The 16791-nt window shown below is 34.6% G+C and overlaps 2 protein-coding genes across 4 annotated transcripts in view; both read left to right on the top strand.

The window, feature by feature from the left end:
- Positions 1 to 134: 134 nt before the first annotated feature.
- LOC143921031 (uncharacterized) lies at positions 135 to 2785 on the top strand. Of its 3 annotated transcripts, none has more exons than XM_077444129.1 (4): positions 135 to 345; positions 753 to 849; positions 927 to 1349; positions 1731 to 2785. In XM_077444129.1, the coding sequence occupies exons 1-3, from the start codon at positions 223 to 225 to the stop codon at positions 1268 to 1270; spliced, it is 564 nt and encodes a 187-aa protein (XP_077300255.1). In that variant the 5' UTR covers positions 135 to 222; the 3' UTR covers positions 1271 to 1349; positions 1731 to 2785. The 3 variants fall into 3 exon arrangements, with proteins under 3 accessions (XP_077300255.1, XP_077300256.1, XP_077300257.1); XM_077444130.1 differs by having other exon boundaries at positions 927 to 1466; positions 1644 to 2404; XM_077444131.1 differs by having other exon boundaries at positions 203 to 345; positions 927 to 1409; positions 1644 to 2398.
- Positions 2786 to 4425: 1640 nt separating this feature from the next.
- The window catches only part of LOC143920970 (uncharacterized), a 35454-nt gene continuing 23088 nt past the window's right edge, over positions 4426 to 16791 (top strand). The window contains exon 1 of the mRNA XM_077444032.1: positions 4426 to 4557. The gene's annotated coding sequence lies outside the window, so the exon portion shown is untranslated. The remainder of the gene's footprint in view (positions 4558 to 16791) is intronic.

The following is a 16791-nucleotide window of genomic DNA, read 5'->3' as shown; positions in this document are numbered from 1 at the left end:
TGATCATAAAACTTCATCTACTTACTGAGTACACAGATAAAGTAAAAATATCTATCTACCAGCAAATGAAAATGACGCTAAATTTTAAATTTGAAAAAACCCATATAATGATACCCACTCTGATATCTTACGTTACAAAGACAGGCTATCACAGAGGTCAAACGTCTAAGATGCGACTAAAATAATTCAAATCAGTATGTATATGTACTTGGAAGAGTGAATATGGTGTACAAGTGGATAGGGATTGTGTTTTTGGTGCTGGGTTATTCGGCGTGCACAATTTTTGGACAAGATGGTTTCGTTCACGAACTTGATATAGACGATAAATCTAAATTGCCAGAAGATGTAAGTATAGTGAAGTTTAAACAATTATAAATATGTAGGATTTGAATGAAGTTTACCACATATCTGTAGTGGGTACTTACTAGAGGTCAAGTCGGGGATGTAAGCAAATCTTTGAAAACAGTTTTGAGTTTGACGGATCTCGTCATTATTTTCAATAGAGAAGGACAAGATCAAACCTTAAATGAGCGCAATGTATGTATGTTAATAATAGCGCCAGAGATTCCGAAGATATAATTGGAAACAATGACGCTGATTGTAACGTCTTCTGTATCTGAATTTTCACTTTGTTGGATGACTTTAGAAGAAGGTTCTGGCAAGTTTTAGCTTGACTCTATGTAGTTCATTCGCGAAAATAAAAATAGCTGTGCGCACAAACTATTGAAAATTTATAACGACATTGGTTTTAGGGGAGGTTACCATTAGAGAATCATGAATCCTGTGCCGAAAACGAATTGCTTTATCCAGGGGATGAGCCTGGCGATTGGATATGCGACTGTAAACCAGGTAGATAGTGGTCATTTATATCATGAAGCGAAGCAGTCAGCGACCTTAAACTCCAAGTCAAATTTTTAAATTTACAGGTCACGTGTATGTCCCTAAATGGAACAAATGTTTCCCAGTGTTCCAGCGAGGACCATGCAGGAAGACCCAGTATTTAATCATGCCGAAGAACTCACGGATTCCCAAGTGCAAGCTCAACTCGTGTGTGAGCTATGGCAACGTGCTGTTCAATAAAAGATGTGTGAAGATCGGTGATCCATGCGGACCCAAAAATGAATTTGGAGTTTATGGAGTCAATGAGACCACTCTTGATTTTGGATGTGTCAAAGCTCCCATGAATTTCGGGGCCAGATTTACGGATGCATATTGTGTACCCGGTACCAAAAGGTACAACAGAAACCTTTGTTCCGACAAAGGGGAATAGGAACATTAAAGTTCGGATTCGCAATCAACACTTGTTGACATATCAATGAAAAATATAATATACATGTGTATAATATAGTGTGGATGCGGTGAATCCGCTCTAAAATCGCCAGACAAATTGAACGACGGATTAACGGACGGCTGCTTTAAATGCAATTCTAATCTTCTCGAATGATAGATTGCACATCAGATGACGGGTAACCTTTCGATGTGCACAGATGCAATTATTAAAATGGTAATTATTAAAATTGAGTTGGATCTTTCAGGCGAGTTTAATAAGGGAAGATTCGATAAGTTCCGAATCTTGCCTTATTAAACTCGCCAGAAAGATCCAACTCAATTTTAATAATAATTGCATCTGTGCACATCGAAAGGTTACTCGTCATCTGATGGGCAATCTATCATTAAAGAAAACGAGAATTACGTTTCAATTTGCCGTTCTGTTAATCTGGCGATTTTAGAGCGGATGCACCAAACCCGTACAGTGTTTATGTAAATATCAACTGAAATATGTCATACAAGTCAAAATCTAATTCAAATGTTAAAAAAGACTTCAAGAGAAAAAGTTCACTTAGGGCCGGGCCGCACCGTGCAACTTTGTCGGCCGACTAGGTGCGCGACACGAAAAAATGTATGGAAATGTGTGCGAAAAACAAGTTGACGAGTGTAGCATGTCCCATCTACCTGCATGCATTTGTCTGGTCGCCCTCAACCAAGTCGCTCGCAAGTCGCACGGTGCGCCCCGGCCCTTAGTCACGATTGCAATGTCATTTCAGATTCATTCCGATGATTTATGAATAAATGTACAAACTATATACTATGAAACTATAGATCATGTAGTTATAAGTCGTTTCGTTTATGAAGGCTTCCCCCTACTCTACGGAAAAGATGCGCACGCTAGGATTATGTGTTCTTGCGCACCTTATCCAAGGAGTGGGGGTAGGTCTTCGTAAATGGAGCGACCTCAATGTATAAAGTTGTTAAAGCAAACGCCATTCGGTCGGATATCAGCCGAAAGCTTGAGTTTGACTTATAGTTTGTTTTCTAAACTGACTGTTCTTGGAGCAGGTCAGTGTATTTTGGTAGATTCACGTGACTTTAAATCTATGTAAATACATCTATATACATGAACATGGTTATTTTTTTTTTAAACTAATTTTTCTCTAGTTTAAGAATGCAACAGTCTAAATAAACATTTAAAAATAAATTATTATACATTGGAATTGGAACGAAGTTTACAAATATGTAGTCTAGATTCATAATATGTATGTATTTATGTATGTTGTACTTTTTTCATATTAATTCAAGTTTTGTATACATGTTACAATGAAAGCATATTTCAAGTGAAAATATATTTTCACCAATTCAAGCAGTGAAAATGTATCAAACAACGAATTTACAACGTTTAACTCTATAAATTTAACCCTAACAATTCAATCTTAAATTAATAGGGCCAACCTATACTTAACCTAACCTATCATAACCTTTAAATAATGCCAACCCTAACAATCTTATCTTAAATGAATAAAACCAATCCTGAAAATGTAACTGGTTATGATTCCACTGAAACGTCAGTGAAAATATATTTTCACTCGAAATATAATTTCACTGTGACATACATATATAATATGTACATATATTTATACTTATTAAAAATAATTTATTATATTATGTTTTATTTTATTTTTTTATTTTTAATGTATTTATTTATTGATTAAAAATTCTGCAGTTTTTGCATTTTTGTATGTATTTTGGTAGAATCAAGAAAACAATACTCACTTGAAATAAAATTTTGCCAAGTATGAATTCTAATCTATTAGTCACTTTTGAATTTTACAATGGGTGGGTAGCAGTGGCGTGTTGTGAAAATTTCCCTGTTTTTATTACACAGGACTCGGTATGACGTCACCTAGTCACCTTGTATCCTGCTCTCGAACATGCAAGTAAAGCTCTACGACATAATTTCTACAGCACGCCACTGGTAGGTGGTTGACGGACTATTGGCCGAATTAACATTTGGCTGACGGACGTTTTGCCGAACGGACATATGACCGAATGAAAATTTTAATTGCTTCAATTTATCGATAGTATTCGATTTTAATGAGGTCCAAGTGATTTTTGAATAATACATCTGTTTTCAGTGAGTTTTGAGCAATTTCGATACGTAATCGGCCAAGTGTCCATTCTGCCAAACGCTGGTAAGTAGGGTAGGACCGATTACACAACATCTCGTTCATGAATATTTCGTCCACCGCCAACTCTACATATTGTATCATATGCTAAAAGGAGCCACCGTTATAATTGGTTTTCGAGGATTATCTCCAGGCTAAGCGCAAGTAGGCTAAACAATGACCACCGAATGGGCTTAGTAACGGCACCCAGTCCCTTCTCAGAACGGACAGCGATAGCGTGGGACTGAGTGCCGTGGGAATGCATATCCGGGTACGTGCCTAAACAATAAGGCAGTAACCGGACGTCGAAGATGCAGGGAGCGACCTATCCGTTATAAGCGGGTACTTGGGCGGAGCATTGGCGGTGCGTGTATCTCCTTAATCACCACCAAATGCCGTGAAGCGACTTTGGCTTTTTATTTGGATCCTCCACCCACCCCTAAGCAACAATATTAATAATCTCTACATATTTAGAGGCCCAATCATCCAACAGTCATACCGCAAATCGGACAACTGAGTCAACTTATGGGTAATTGCGGTGACTTCAAGAATCTTCACTTAACAAATTATCAGCCTCTTTGAGTTTTGGGGAACACGAGGCAGAACCCCATCATCATGGCTCACGACTCCCATCACCATATGGACTCGTGTCTAGAAGCTATTTAGATTTTGGATTCAGCTATGTATATATAAATGGACAAAAAACTTGGTCCACATTTTTCCACACCATGACCGTGACTCCATCGAATCTATCTCGAGCATCTAGTCTAGATATTTCCCCCTTCTGAAGATTATCGACGACGTGATCGGCCTCGGGCAAGTGTACATACACTAGACGAGTGAACGTGTCGAGACCCTTCGCCAAACGAAGCTTTTTCGCAAAACCATAGCGCCATAGCCTGACCATGATGGTCGCCATGGGGACGAATCGACGTTCACAATAAACCGACCACGTATAATGGGGAGGTTTGCAAGCTCGCGATTCAGTTCGAAGGAGAGCCTCGTCGCGAACGTAGTACTAATGCTACACTTTAATCTATGAAATAAATTAAAAAAATATATTTAAAAATATTAATCAAAGTGCATTTCGTCCGGTGTTGGTTGTATTTGAATCTCGGTGAGCTTTTATGGTATTTGTTATGGGGTTTGATAATTTTCGTGCGTACCGCGCTTGTTTTGTTTACCATTCGAATGTCAAACGTTGAATGTATCGATTAGCATCGCCTTGGTGACACACCTGGTTGCTCCTTTGCACAGGTACAGGTATTTTGTAAACAGTTCATACTTGCCCATTCTTGTCCGGTTGTCTGTCCATGGTGTGGCCGACATGTGCTCGTTTTTTAACCCTTTGGATGCCGATGGTCGAACGGTGTGTTTGAGGTAAGTGCAGCGGCGGTTTATCATTGAAAATAAGCTCGCGCTTGGGGCCCACGATTCTTGGGGGCCCCGAAATGGGCCTTTGCTACTAAAATTTACACGTTACAAATTATTATCATTGTCCACAATACGTTCGTAAGCCAAGAATAAATGAAATTAATACCTATTTTACATAGTGTTTTAAAATAGTACCTATTTTAATCCAAAAACTATTAGTGTTTCAAATAAAATGTTAATGAAAAACCGTATACTGAAAATCATGATAAAAACCGATAATTGCATGTTTTTTACTGAATTGGGGGGCCTCAAATTTCAAATGTACCTGGAGCCCTCCATTTATTTGATCCGCCACTGAGTAAGTGTGAGTGTTGGAATTTAGTTGAAAGATTGATTTAGTCGTTGAAAGATTGATTTAGATTGTTGATAGGGTGTATCTATAAATATAGGATTTATTTTGAAAATTTTTTCATGGAAACATTGCAGTCAAATTGTCAAATAAAGTCACGGTTATATGTATTAATCTCTGATAGCTAGTTAATGACCTTTATTCTGAACAAGAAAACAAAGATAAGGAGTACTTTAAAAAATATTTTAGAAATAAAAAATGCATCTGAGGCGGTAAAATGGTTTTGAATCTGATGTTTTTAAAATTTGAATAATACAAGTAAAATTTTTCATCAAATAAAATCATTTCTAACAGTTTACTATTACTAAGTGGGTTACTATTACTCTTGACCTCAGTCTCCAGCCCCTTCCAAAAACCACTTACGGTTATAGATAAATGCATTTACACTTAAATAATAAAATTATCATAATATTATACATATTTTTTTGAATGTAAGGAGAAATAAAAAGCCCTAGCAACCTGTTATTTACCTCTTTGGAAAAATGTATTATATTTTTTAAATATTATTATATACATATGTAGAATATGATGTAATAATCTTTCTTTGATACGATATATGTACATATGTACGTATGTCGATATGCTGCAATATTTTCAGGTGTATTTAAAGCAAGCCCTTGAATAAATTACAGGTTGCATGAAATCAAGAGAATTGGGTTTAAATTTAAATCTTAGATTTTTTCGCATCAATCTGAGATTTTTTCGCAGTGAGAATCTTTATACTATTTGAATAATATTTTTGTTTTGTAAAAGTATGAGCTGACTCATTTTATATGTACACGCAGCGTGTAACTCAAAAGTCTCTTTATATACTATGACGCCTCAGATTGATGAGAATTACATAGATGTAGTAATCACAAAGTTACGCAAGAGCAATCATCACGGATAGTCGATAATTTTGTCTCCGAATACTTTGTTATATGTAGGTACATATAAATGTAAAAAAGTTGCAAATACGAAAAATTCACAAATTGCTCTAGGAAATTTGGAAGGTCGAGAAGTTTTATTACTTCGTCCACTTTTATTGCCCCTTATATCCGTCATAACGACAAGCAATCAGAAAATCGAATTTTGTATAGGCCACTTAAATTAAATTACCTAAAATTATTAAATGCAATATATTGAATAATTAGGATTTCAATAGACTTGAGACATGCATAGTGAAATAAAAATAAAAATATGTGCAAGGAAAAATTGTTTCATATATGTATGTATGTATTTAAATCATGTCTAATCCCAATTATGTATATATTTATTTATTTATTTTATTGTTACAATCAATATACACTCGTCATTACAGATCGCTCCAATGCGACGAGTGTACGATAACGGTCAGAAATACAATAATACATATACAATCAGAATACATAGCATATAACAATTAATCAGTACAGAAATAGTAATCATAGAGACATCTATAGATTATTTTTAGATTTTTGTGTACAATTATTATTACAATTTTTATACATATAATAAACAAGAAATTATAGAGATGTCTATAGAGATATCTATAGATTTCAGATTACTGTGAATAATTTTTACAAATTATACACACAGATTTTGTGACAACAGGAAATGATCTAATACCAATTTTCAGGAACCGTTTCAACAATGATCAGATAAAATGGGCAAACTCTGATAGAGAAACGATCGATTTGGAGTTGCAAAACCCCCAAACCTAACCAGCAGTTTGACGAAGACTCGAACCTTCGACCTCAGTGGTGCTAAATATATACGCTACCATTAAGCCAAACTGATGGCTGTACATGTGTATGCTACAAGTCCAAGTGTGCATTTCGTTCGTTCATGAATATACTAGTAGGTTCATACACGGTTCCAATCTGGCCAGTTATAGTGTACAAAAAAGAGCAAATTGATAAACGAACTAGCTATTACATACTAGTTATATTATGGCAAAAACACACTGAGGGGTATGTGGCACGTATTTTTTTTAGAAATGCGAACATTTCACATGCGAAAAAAATGCAACACCCCTAACCCATATAAAATACATGGTACACAGTCGCAAAAGTCACTTACTGGAGTGTTCTCGGTGATATTTTATCCTTACTTGACAATGATTGATAAAGGAGAAACTTATGGGCCGGTCCGCACCGTGCGACTTGCGAGCGACTTGGTTGAGGGCGACCAGACCAATGCATACAGATAGATGGGACATGCCACACCCGTCAACATGTTTGTCGCACACATTTCCATACATTTTTTCGTGTTAGTCGACTAGTCGGCCGACAAAGCAACTAGTCGGCCGACAAAGTTGCACGGTGCGGCCCGGCCCTATGGCTATACATACATACACGTGTGACCTTCCAAATGTATATGCATTCTGCACGGGCAACTACACCCGAATTCGGTTTGGAGAACACCCACTGCTTACGGTCATGGAACACTCAATATTTACAAGTCAGGGACGTGTCGTCTCATAATACTCAGTGTGTTTTCACCCTTAGGGGTAGGCTTAAATATTATCAATCATTGGCCTATCCTTTATGTATATGTACATATGTATGTATATCCTTCCCCTGCAATATTTTAAATATTATCGAAAACGGGAATTATGGCAATGTGTAATGTGGTTTCCATAGGATTTCACTTATAGATAAAAGTTACATGCGACAGAATTAAATCGAAGATAGCGTTTGACTGTTAAACTAAAATCAATAGTTCGTGTATGAACATACTAGTGTATTCATGAACGAACCGGAGAGAACACTTGGACTGTAACATATATGTATGTATTATGCATATACACTAAGAACAATACAATACCGATTAGTTCTGTATTTATAATTTATCAAAACGGTTAATGTATTCAAGAAAGCTTACTAAAGCAGTTTATAAAATATGTATTGTCTCATTAAATAGTGGTGAAATACTTATTGTATTTTCTATAGTAAAATACGTATTATTAAATCAATAATTAAAGAGAATCATTTATTCATGTACGTCCTGGAATTTTCCGTCGCGTGTTTTGCCTCGCATGCCGTTGACCATATCATATCGCACGTGTAATGGACGGGTTAAAAATGTCAAACCTCCGTATCGTAAGTGGAAAAAAATGTCGTTTCTTGTCAAAAATAACTGTAAACAATGCGGCTAAACAGATTAAAGAGAACACAATGGAGTCGTTAGCCAAGTTTTCAATAATAAACACAAACACTCTACATAATTAACCGTTTTACAAGTTTCCGTTATGAATCTTAATTCGAGCGGTTCTGTATCAGATACGCCATTTGAATTGAAAATGTTTATAAACAAATGAATGAAATATTAAACAAAAGGTTCGGTGATTATTGTTCACAAAGCGCTCGCCCAAAAGTCACTAAAATCTCTATAACGGAATATCTGGCAACCAAAAAGTCCATCATACTGACGATAACTATCATACAAACGAGAACTCTATTGCCAAATATTCCGTATTCGCGATTTTAATGGCAAAAATCGTCTTTCGGGCGATCGCAATATGAGTAATAATCCAATTACCATATTAAAATCGTGAATAACGTGTTTTGGCCAAATATTTTGACCGATTTGTTTGTCTATATTTGCGATTGATTATGACGAATGAAATATAAAAAGCAGGATTATGATTTGAATAAATTTTAATATTGAAGACGATATGTATTTTGAAGAACTTCTTAAATATTAATGTTTATTTTTTTGTTTAAATATACAGCTTTTAATGTAGAGCTACCAAATTTGGTATGATATTTCACGGTACTCATATTTTTCCAGCAAAGTTTTCGCTTTTTACTTTGTTTTCAACTTTTACCCACCTGAGAAACGCTGTTTTTTATACGTACATACATATTTACATATGTACGTACTATGTACATATGTATGACTCGATCAATGTAGTTTCAGAATTTAGTTTTCATTAGATTTCCAATTTATGTATGTAGTAACCGTTGAATTGAAATTACCATCTACGCATTTCATATTAATATTATATCGTCAGTCGATTTCTAATTATATTACTAATAAGCATGTATATGTGTAATTATGTCTATATAAATATACGTACAATTATGCATAGATAGGATAGGATTCATTTCAAATGAGCACATCGTGCACAAATTAGCTTCTCAGCGATGTAATTACAATCAATGAATAGATAGGGGTCATTTATAATTTCAGGTTTATTTGGTTCAATATCATGGAGATAAACATCTACGTTTCGTATATGTATATGTGCATACATAATAAAAGAGATGCGTATATTTTATGACGAATAACTAATTATTGTAACCTAAAATGTATGCATGTATATTAAAAAATTCATTACATGTAAGTATTATACATAACTGTGATATTTTCGTCGTTTTTGTATTAGTATTTGGTCGCAATTCGTACGGTGACCATGAACGAGATTTTTGTGGCCTGAATTTCGCACAAAATATTTTTGTGGTATCTCGCACACGCGAGTATTTTATATTGAATTTTTTTTCAAAATGAAGTATAAGTAGTTAGTATGTATTACTACGTATTTTATATGAAAAACGGTTTTCCTTCATGAAAATTTAAAGAAAATTTGATTTAATCGTTTTATTAAAATAGAAAAATTAATGATTCAGTTCCTGTCAAGGATTTCTTATTTATTTATTTTATTATGTTGATGGAAATATGTAAACTTAATTCGGGAAATTGTTCTGTAAGGATTCTTCATTGTAGTTCATTTTTTTTATTATCTGTTATGCTGCTTAATTTTTCAAAAACTTTTCATTCAGGATGAAACAACCTATTTTTAGATGTACGTGTATAATTACGCATATTCTTCTTATTATATGTTTTATTTTATTTATTTCACATTGATATATACCAGGAAGGTCTAACAGATAGACCCCAATGTTACTTCCTAGACAATTAATTACAAACATTGCAGCGTTTTATTACTTAAATCGCTGTATTCGAGAGGCTGAAGAACACGAAATGAATAATTAATTAATTAACCCACAGAGACATATATGGATTCAGACTTGCTTATAAATTACATATTTTACATAAATCAAATTCAGATATTTGTGACATAGCGGGTAGGATGACTTTTGCCAATTTGATGGAGGAACCGTTTCAACAATGAAATCAGATAAATTAGCAAACTCTGATAAGAAATGATCGACTTGGAGTCACAAATATCCAAGTCTGACCAGCAGTATTAAATATTAGCACGGCCTCGAACCCGGTAACCTCTCGGTGTTAAACATAAACCCAACCGAGACATACTGCTCGCTATATATGCCATGCCGTTAATGGAGATTGAGAATTTTTTTGATGAAATTTCACCTGGAAAATGCCTACATTAGACGAAAAAGCACATTCGCCATAATGCATACCTATATATAGATAATTCCTTACGATAATTCCAATTTATATTTGGCAAATTGAAATATCAGAAACCATTTTTATTACAAAATTATCATATATAGCGTTTTGGCGTGAGCTGTACGTTTAAAAATAATAAAAAAAAATGGTGAGCGTATTAAATTTTTAGCACTTTGACATTCGTTCAAAATTGATAATTTTATAAAATAAGCTTTTTATTTATTTTTAATCTTGAATATAATTTTTTTTCATAGGCGATTACAAAATTGACATTCAATTTATTAAAAAAATTACTTGAAAGTGAAATGGAAGTTATCTATAGAGCTCTTACATACATATGTATGTATATGTATATGTACTTATGGACATATACATACATACATAGATAGGGAAGATGTTAAAGTTATTGGCAATGATATTGTTTTAGGCCACTTGAACTTAAATAACATACTAATGATAATAATAAGTTTTCCCTATTCACATTTCTTGTATTTTACTGAATATTATACAGTCCGAATCTTAAACCGTTCCATAAACATTTGCCGAATTGAACTTGCTGTATTTTTAGATTTTTACGGCCAAAACGTTCCACTTCACTGAGACGTACGCTGAAAATAATGAAACAAAAGAATGAAATTAAAAGAGAAAAATAATTAAAAACCGAAGTCTTCTTCAGATGAGTGGAATGGCCCAGTTTTTCGAAAACCGGACCAGTAGCACGAAAAGATATCTTGAGTTTATATTGTTTGGCCAATTAGGTGCTTGCCCAGCAGCAACAGTGTTGCGGGAATCGGCGCGCCATTTTATGCACGCAACGTCCGGCCCGACCCCAACTGGGTCAAACCGACCCCACTCACCACTATTGGGTCAGTGTTGGGTCACCACGGCTGTTGGGCTACGAAAACCCTCGACGTTTTATTTTAGAATTTATTGCATTTAATTTATAGCGCTTTCGCCCACCTGGCGATCTTTACGGCGCTTGCCCACTCACTGGTAATTTCATATTGAAAGCTGTAATGCCAAACAACTGTGCACATCAAATCATCGACTCTATACAGTGGTTTATTTATCCCCAATGCAAATACATATACATATATAGTTTATCGTTCAGCAGCACCACCTGTACGAATTAAAAAGTATCAAGATAAAATGCCCGTCACCCGTATCAAATGACTTTCTTTAGCGCCACGGTTGTGGCGATTTTAAGCGGGCCAAATTGCGGCCAGGTCGCGAGATCTTGATCTCGGCCTAAACGCGATAAATCACGACGTTGACCCACTAATTTGTGCATTTCTCTCGGGCTCGCACAATTTTCGTAAACAATGGTGCCATTAATATGTATGTATACGCAGAAGGATTATAATTCGTCGCGCCAGTGAAATTATTATCGCCTCGCGAAGCGATCAATCATCGCGGCCGCCTCGCGAAAGGATGACCTCATTTACGCATTGCTCCTCTTTTCCAAACTCTATATTTATAATGAAATCGATATTTTTTTCGAGCTAGAAAGTTTTGCTTTTGTCATGCCAAAATATTTAATGAAGATGGACAGGTATCGGTGAATGATTAAAATTCGGAATTTATATTCAAAGGGGATATTTTCCATTGCGAAAAAAATCAAATATATATGTATATGTTTATATTTGAAGTACAATATGTACATATTTGATCAGTATACCAATACATATATGTACCTAAAATGTCATTTATATTCACTTGCCTCACGAACGCGATGTAAGAATTTATAAATCGTGACAATTATTCACTGTTTTGAAATATGATATCTAAAATGGTGTTTAAACACGTTTTCATATATCCAGTTCGATTTTCCACTCTCTCTTATAATCAGGACGTGAAATGGAAATTTTCCCGAATGGGAGCCCTCGACTTTTTTTTTATTATATTACTAGTTGTTTTACCCGGCTTCGCTCAGTATTTGTAATATAAACAGCGTAAATATGGTGAATCTAATAGTAAATATTCATTTGCTTTTTTTATTAAATTTATTTGAATCGAAAAAAAGTCGACTCGTTGTCATAGAAATTTTGACTTGTTTACGAAATTCTCAACCAAATATATATACATACTTACATACAAAGTCTCTTTCGAAATTATATATTAATAATACATTATACAGAGTGGTGTAGTCGGACCAGGTCGCCACCCTGGCACTGTGATTGATATAAACATTGTTTTTCGAGTACAATTAAAAAATGTTTAAGCTAATATTTCATATAAAATTTTGTATACCAAATATTGTGAGCTCTCGTTCTAGCATTTGATGACCACAACCGAATAGTAATCTGAACATATTCAAGACTTAAAAGACGTTTAATGAAATGTATGGGCTTTTTTTATATAAAACCACACAAAACTTCGAAAGACAACATTCTTTGAACTATTGACCATACGCACATGAGGATAGATAAAATGAGGGAACTCTGCTTAAATAAATAGTCATCTTTAAATTGTTAAAATTTGATAGCTTTTCGACATATACATATGTGGTTTTAGCATTGCTAAAAGCAAATTTTGATGTTGATACACAAACACGGGTTTACAAAATCAAAGATGTTGAAGATGATGCAGTGTGGAAGTTTTTATAAAATATAAAAAAAACCTTTTTTTGCTCTCTAGAGAGCAAAAAAGGTTAACAATAGAAATTGACAATAGGAACCCATTTCAGCTGATCTCTAGTGATGAGTAAAGGGCGGCGTTCGGACGATGCTTAATGTACAAAAAATGGTTCACTATTGTCAATTTCTTAGAAAAACTGTGTTTTTTCGCTCTTTTGTGACCATAGCTTGTTAAAAACACAATAATAGTTTGAAAAGTTTTCGTTTACAAATACATAGATACCTGTGGCGGAATTGAAATGTGTAACATTTTACTTGCAGTCAACAATTGTGGTTCACGAGTCATAAATTATGACTCATAATGTAAAAAAAAATTATAATCTTCTGATATACATATGTTCTGATGGGGTCTACGTGACTTGAGAGAATGTTAAATTACAGAAAACGCAAATATCAGAATGCAAAGATCGAAAATCGAAAGATCTTAAGTCGAAAGATCAAAAAAAAAATGGTGCATGGTAAACGGTACATACTCACGTACATACTCACTTAATTTGCGCGAGCAGGATACAACAGGAACAAGAGGAACATGCTTTTCCTCCCGTATTCTGCGCGCGCACATTAACACGGGAGGAAAAGCATGTTTCTCTTGTTCCTGTTGTATCCTGCTCACGCAAATTAAGTGAGTATGTACCGTTTACCATGCACCATTTTTTTTTGATCTTTCGACTTAAGATCTTTCGATTTTCGATCTTTGCATTCTGATATTTGCGTTTTCTGTAATTTAACATTCTGTCAAATCACGGAGACCGGTTCTGATGTAGCATATTATTTTCGGCAATAATTATTTAATTTAATTTTTTTTCAAAATATATGAAAGGATAGGGAAATTTTGGATTTTTCACGAGAAGGAGCGGCGCTCCCATCCATTTCAAGCCCTGCTTATAATGCGTTTGTCTGTTCCACGAGAAATTTGAAAAAGTAAGAAGGGAAAAGAAAAATAATGAAATTACAAGAAAACATTTTACATTTTCATCAAATTTTTTATTAGTTTCATTTCCCCTCGTAAATTTCTTAAGCCTTTTTTGCCAAACGGATCCATCATATTGAAGAAATGTTGACTGTATGTATTTTTTGCGATTTACAGTCGAAATCAGATCAGAATTTAAAATATGAAGATATCTTATATTTTTTTCCAAGGCTGTTTTTATAGAATGTGTTTAGATTATAAAATAAATAAATTGGGTCAAATTCAGAATCGTGTCACCATTTTCGCACTTCCGACCCGATTGCCGAACACTGATCGATTAGATAAGTCTCCCTGATTTTATTGTGGGGAATATTATACATGTTTATTCCATTTGTATGTACGTATATTTTATTACGCCCTAAATTCCACAGTCATAAATAATGGCAAACTTTGCATTATATATTTTTTTAGATCTAGCAATATCAAAACAAATTCTAGGGCGGGTACGAAATCTGAAACATTGAAGATAAATAACACATGCACGGAATTTTCTATATTTGGCAACGAATATGGATTGATATTTTACATAATTTGGACTGTTATACACCGATTGGACTCGATTGAAAATAGTAATGATATATTATACTTTGGGGGTTATAGCACTATGCCTATAAATGTATATGTGATATCTGCCTATCTGTGATGAGTAACAACTTTAATCTAACTATCAATAAAAATATACTCAACATACATACACATATATACGTTTGTGGATTATTTATGTAGGTCTATATACCTCAGAATTCCATGGTTTTTCGATAGTTTTTAAATCAATAAGTTTCGTGTATGACAAAACTTACATATACCTTAATATATGTACATACATATTGGAACACAAATCACTTACCTTGATTTATAAATAAACCGAATAAAATATTTACGATTTTCCAATGACGTCTATAGACGCTTTGTTTCGGAAAATTCGCATTTTCTTTTAACCGCTTAATTACGGGTGGGTTCTTAAGCGTTTCCTCGAGACTTGAAAACTTTTTGGTGCAAATATAGTGGCGTTTTCATTTTCACGTGAAAATTTTCTCGGCGTCACGCACACCAAGCATCCAGTGACGAATCGGAAAAACCGAATGATAATAATGGGAAAATATAAGATTTCCATAAATACCTTATATAATTACTAACGTATTATATGTACATATCATATATTTTTCAAATATTGTGATTCATTGCGAGTAATTAATTTTAGAAAATTCTCATTTGAATTTTTTCCCATAATTCGTCTCTGCGTATGTGTGTGACCTGGTTTCGAGGAAAAACAAGTGAACTGGCTAAATTACTAACACTGAAATTTGGGCTACAATCACCACTTTCCTGCATTCTCATGCAACCAACTCCAAGTCGACTTTCGTGACCTATGAGGGCCTACATACATACTTGATTGTAGTAAATAATCTTATTGTATTTCTAGCAATATCACGCAAAAATAATTATGCAAAATTTATGAAATGTATACACACTTGGTCGAAAAATAAACCATTCTTTAAAGGGGGCCACAATATTTGTGGATAAATATACGTATATGTATATAGGAATGATTTTTAAACGAGCCGTATGTGTGGTTGGCCAAACTGCTAGGGATAAAGTGTGTGTGTTATGCATGGGAGAGACCGGATGCGTGTTGCTATGGTCACTTGTTGGAGAACAAGCCGGACGACATGGTTATAATAAATAGATCTGACTGAATCTGCGCTTTTCACTTGGAATCCTTCACATCCGGATCCTATATGTATAAAGTTTATTTGTACATAATGTCGTGTTACAGTATGATGCTGTGTGATGTTATTAATCTAAGGTAGTCTGGCTCTTGAAGCAGTTCAGAAAATATGTGATAAACCAGACTCAAACTGCCAGCTCCGCGAGCCTGCCTATAAGGCGCAGCCATACTGATTTGTACAGTACAGCATGCCAAGGTACCATTTGTGATGGGTGTATCATCATGTAATTGTTAAGGTCTATTGATAGTGTCCGGCGGTTCACGGCTACATCACAGCACAGCAGCTCACGTAAAAAACAGTTTATATTCAAACTATTCAGCACCTCACAATTCCGGCACGTTCAGACAAGTTCAGAAAATCAGTATATATGTACATTAAAGATTGCGACAGTACGGCGAAATATTGATTGCATAGTATCGCCGAGTCAATATTGTCACAATATGAGTTTTCCGGAAATATTCATATGCACCTTGGTTAGTACGCGTACACTTATCACTATGACGTCACATCGTGCGTGAATATTTGCACAGAAAACCGGTTTTGCTTTATACTTTACGGTTTACTGCTGTATAGTGTGAATAGATTTTGTCGGCTACGGCTGTTACTTGATATTACGGCCACGTTGGTTATGTTTGTGTCCATCCAAAATGTACCAAATAATACTTTTAATAATGTTGCTTACGTGCTGTGCAGGTATGAATAGACCTTAATTCGTACGATTTTATTATTTCGATCAGTTTTTCCTACATTTCTTCAAATTTCGAAATACCCGTTATCGACCACTGTCAATTAAAGGATAAATATCACCAAAACACTCCAGGTGGTGCATTTTGTCCCGGATTGCCATAGCATAGATCAGGCGGGCTAGCGGTCTTTTAAATTTTATTTTATT

Source organism: Arctopsyche grandis, chromosome 13 (genome assembly GCF_051622035.1).
Source record: "Arctopsyche grandis isolate Sample6627 chromosome 13, ASM5162203v2, whole genome shotgun sequence".
Classification (NCBI taxonomy): Eukaryota; Metazoa; Arthropoda; class Insecta; order Trichoptera; family Hydropsychidae; genus Arctopsyche; species Arctopsyche grandis.
Note: the sequence above shows the minus strand (reverse complement) of the source record. Positions and strands in the feature narration are given on the sequence as shown.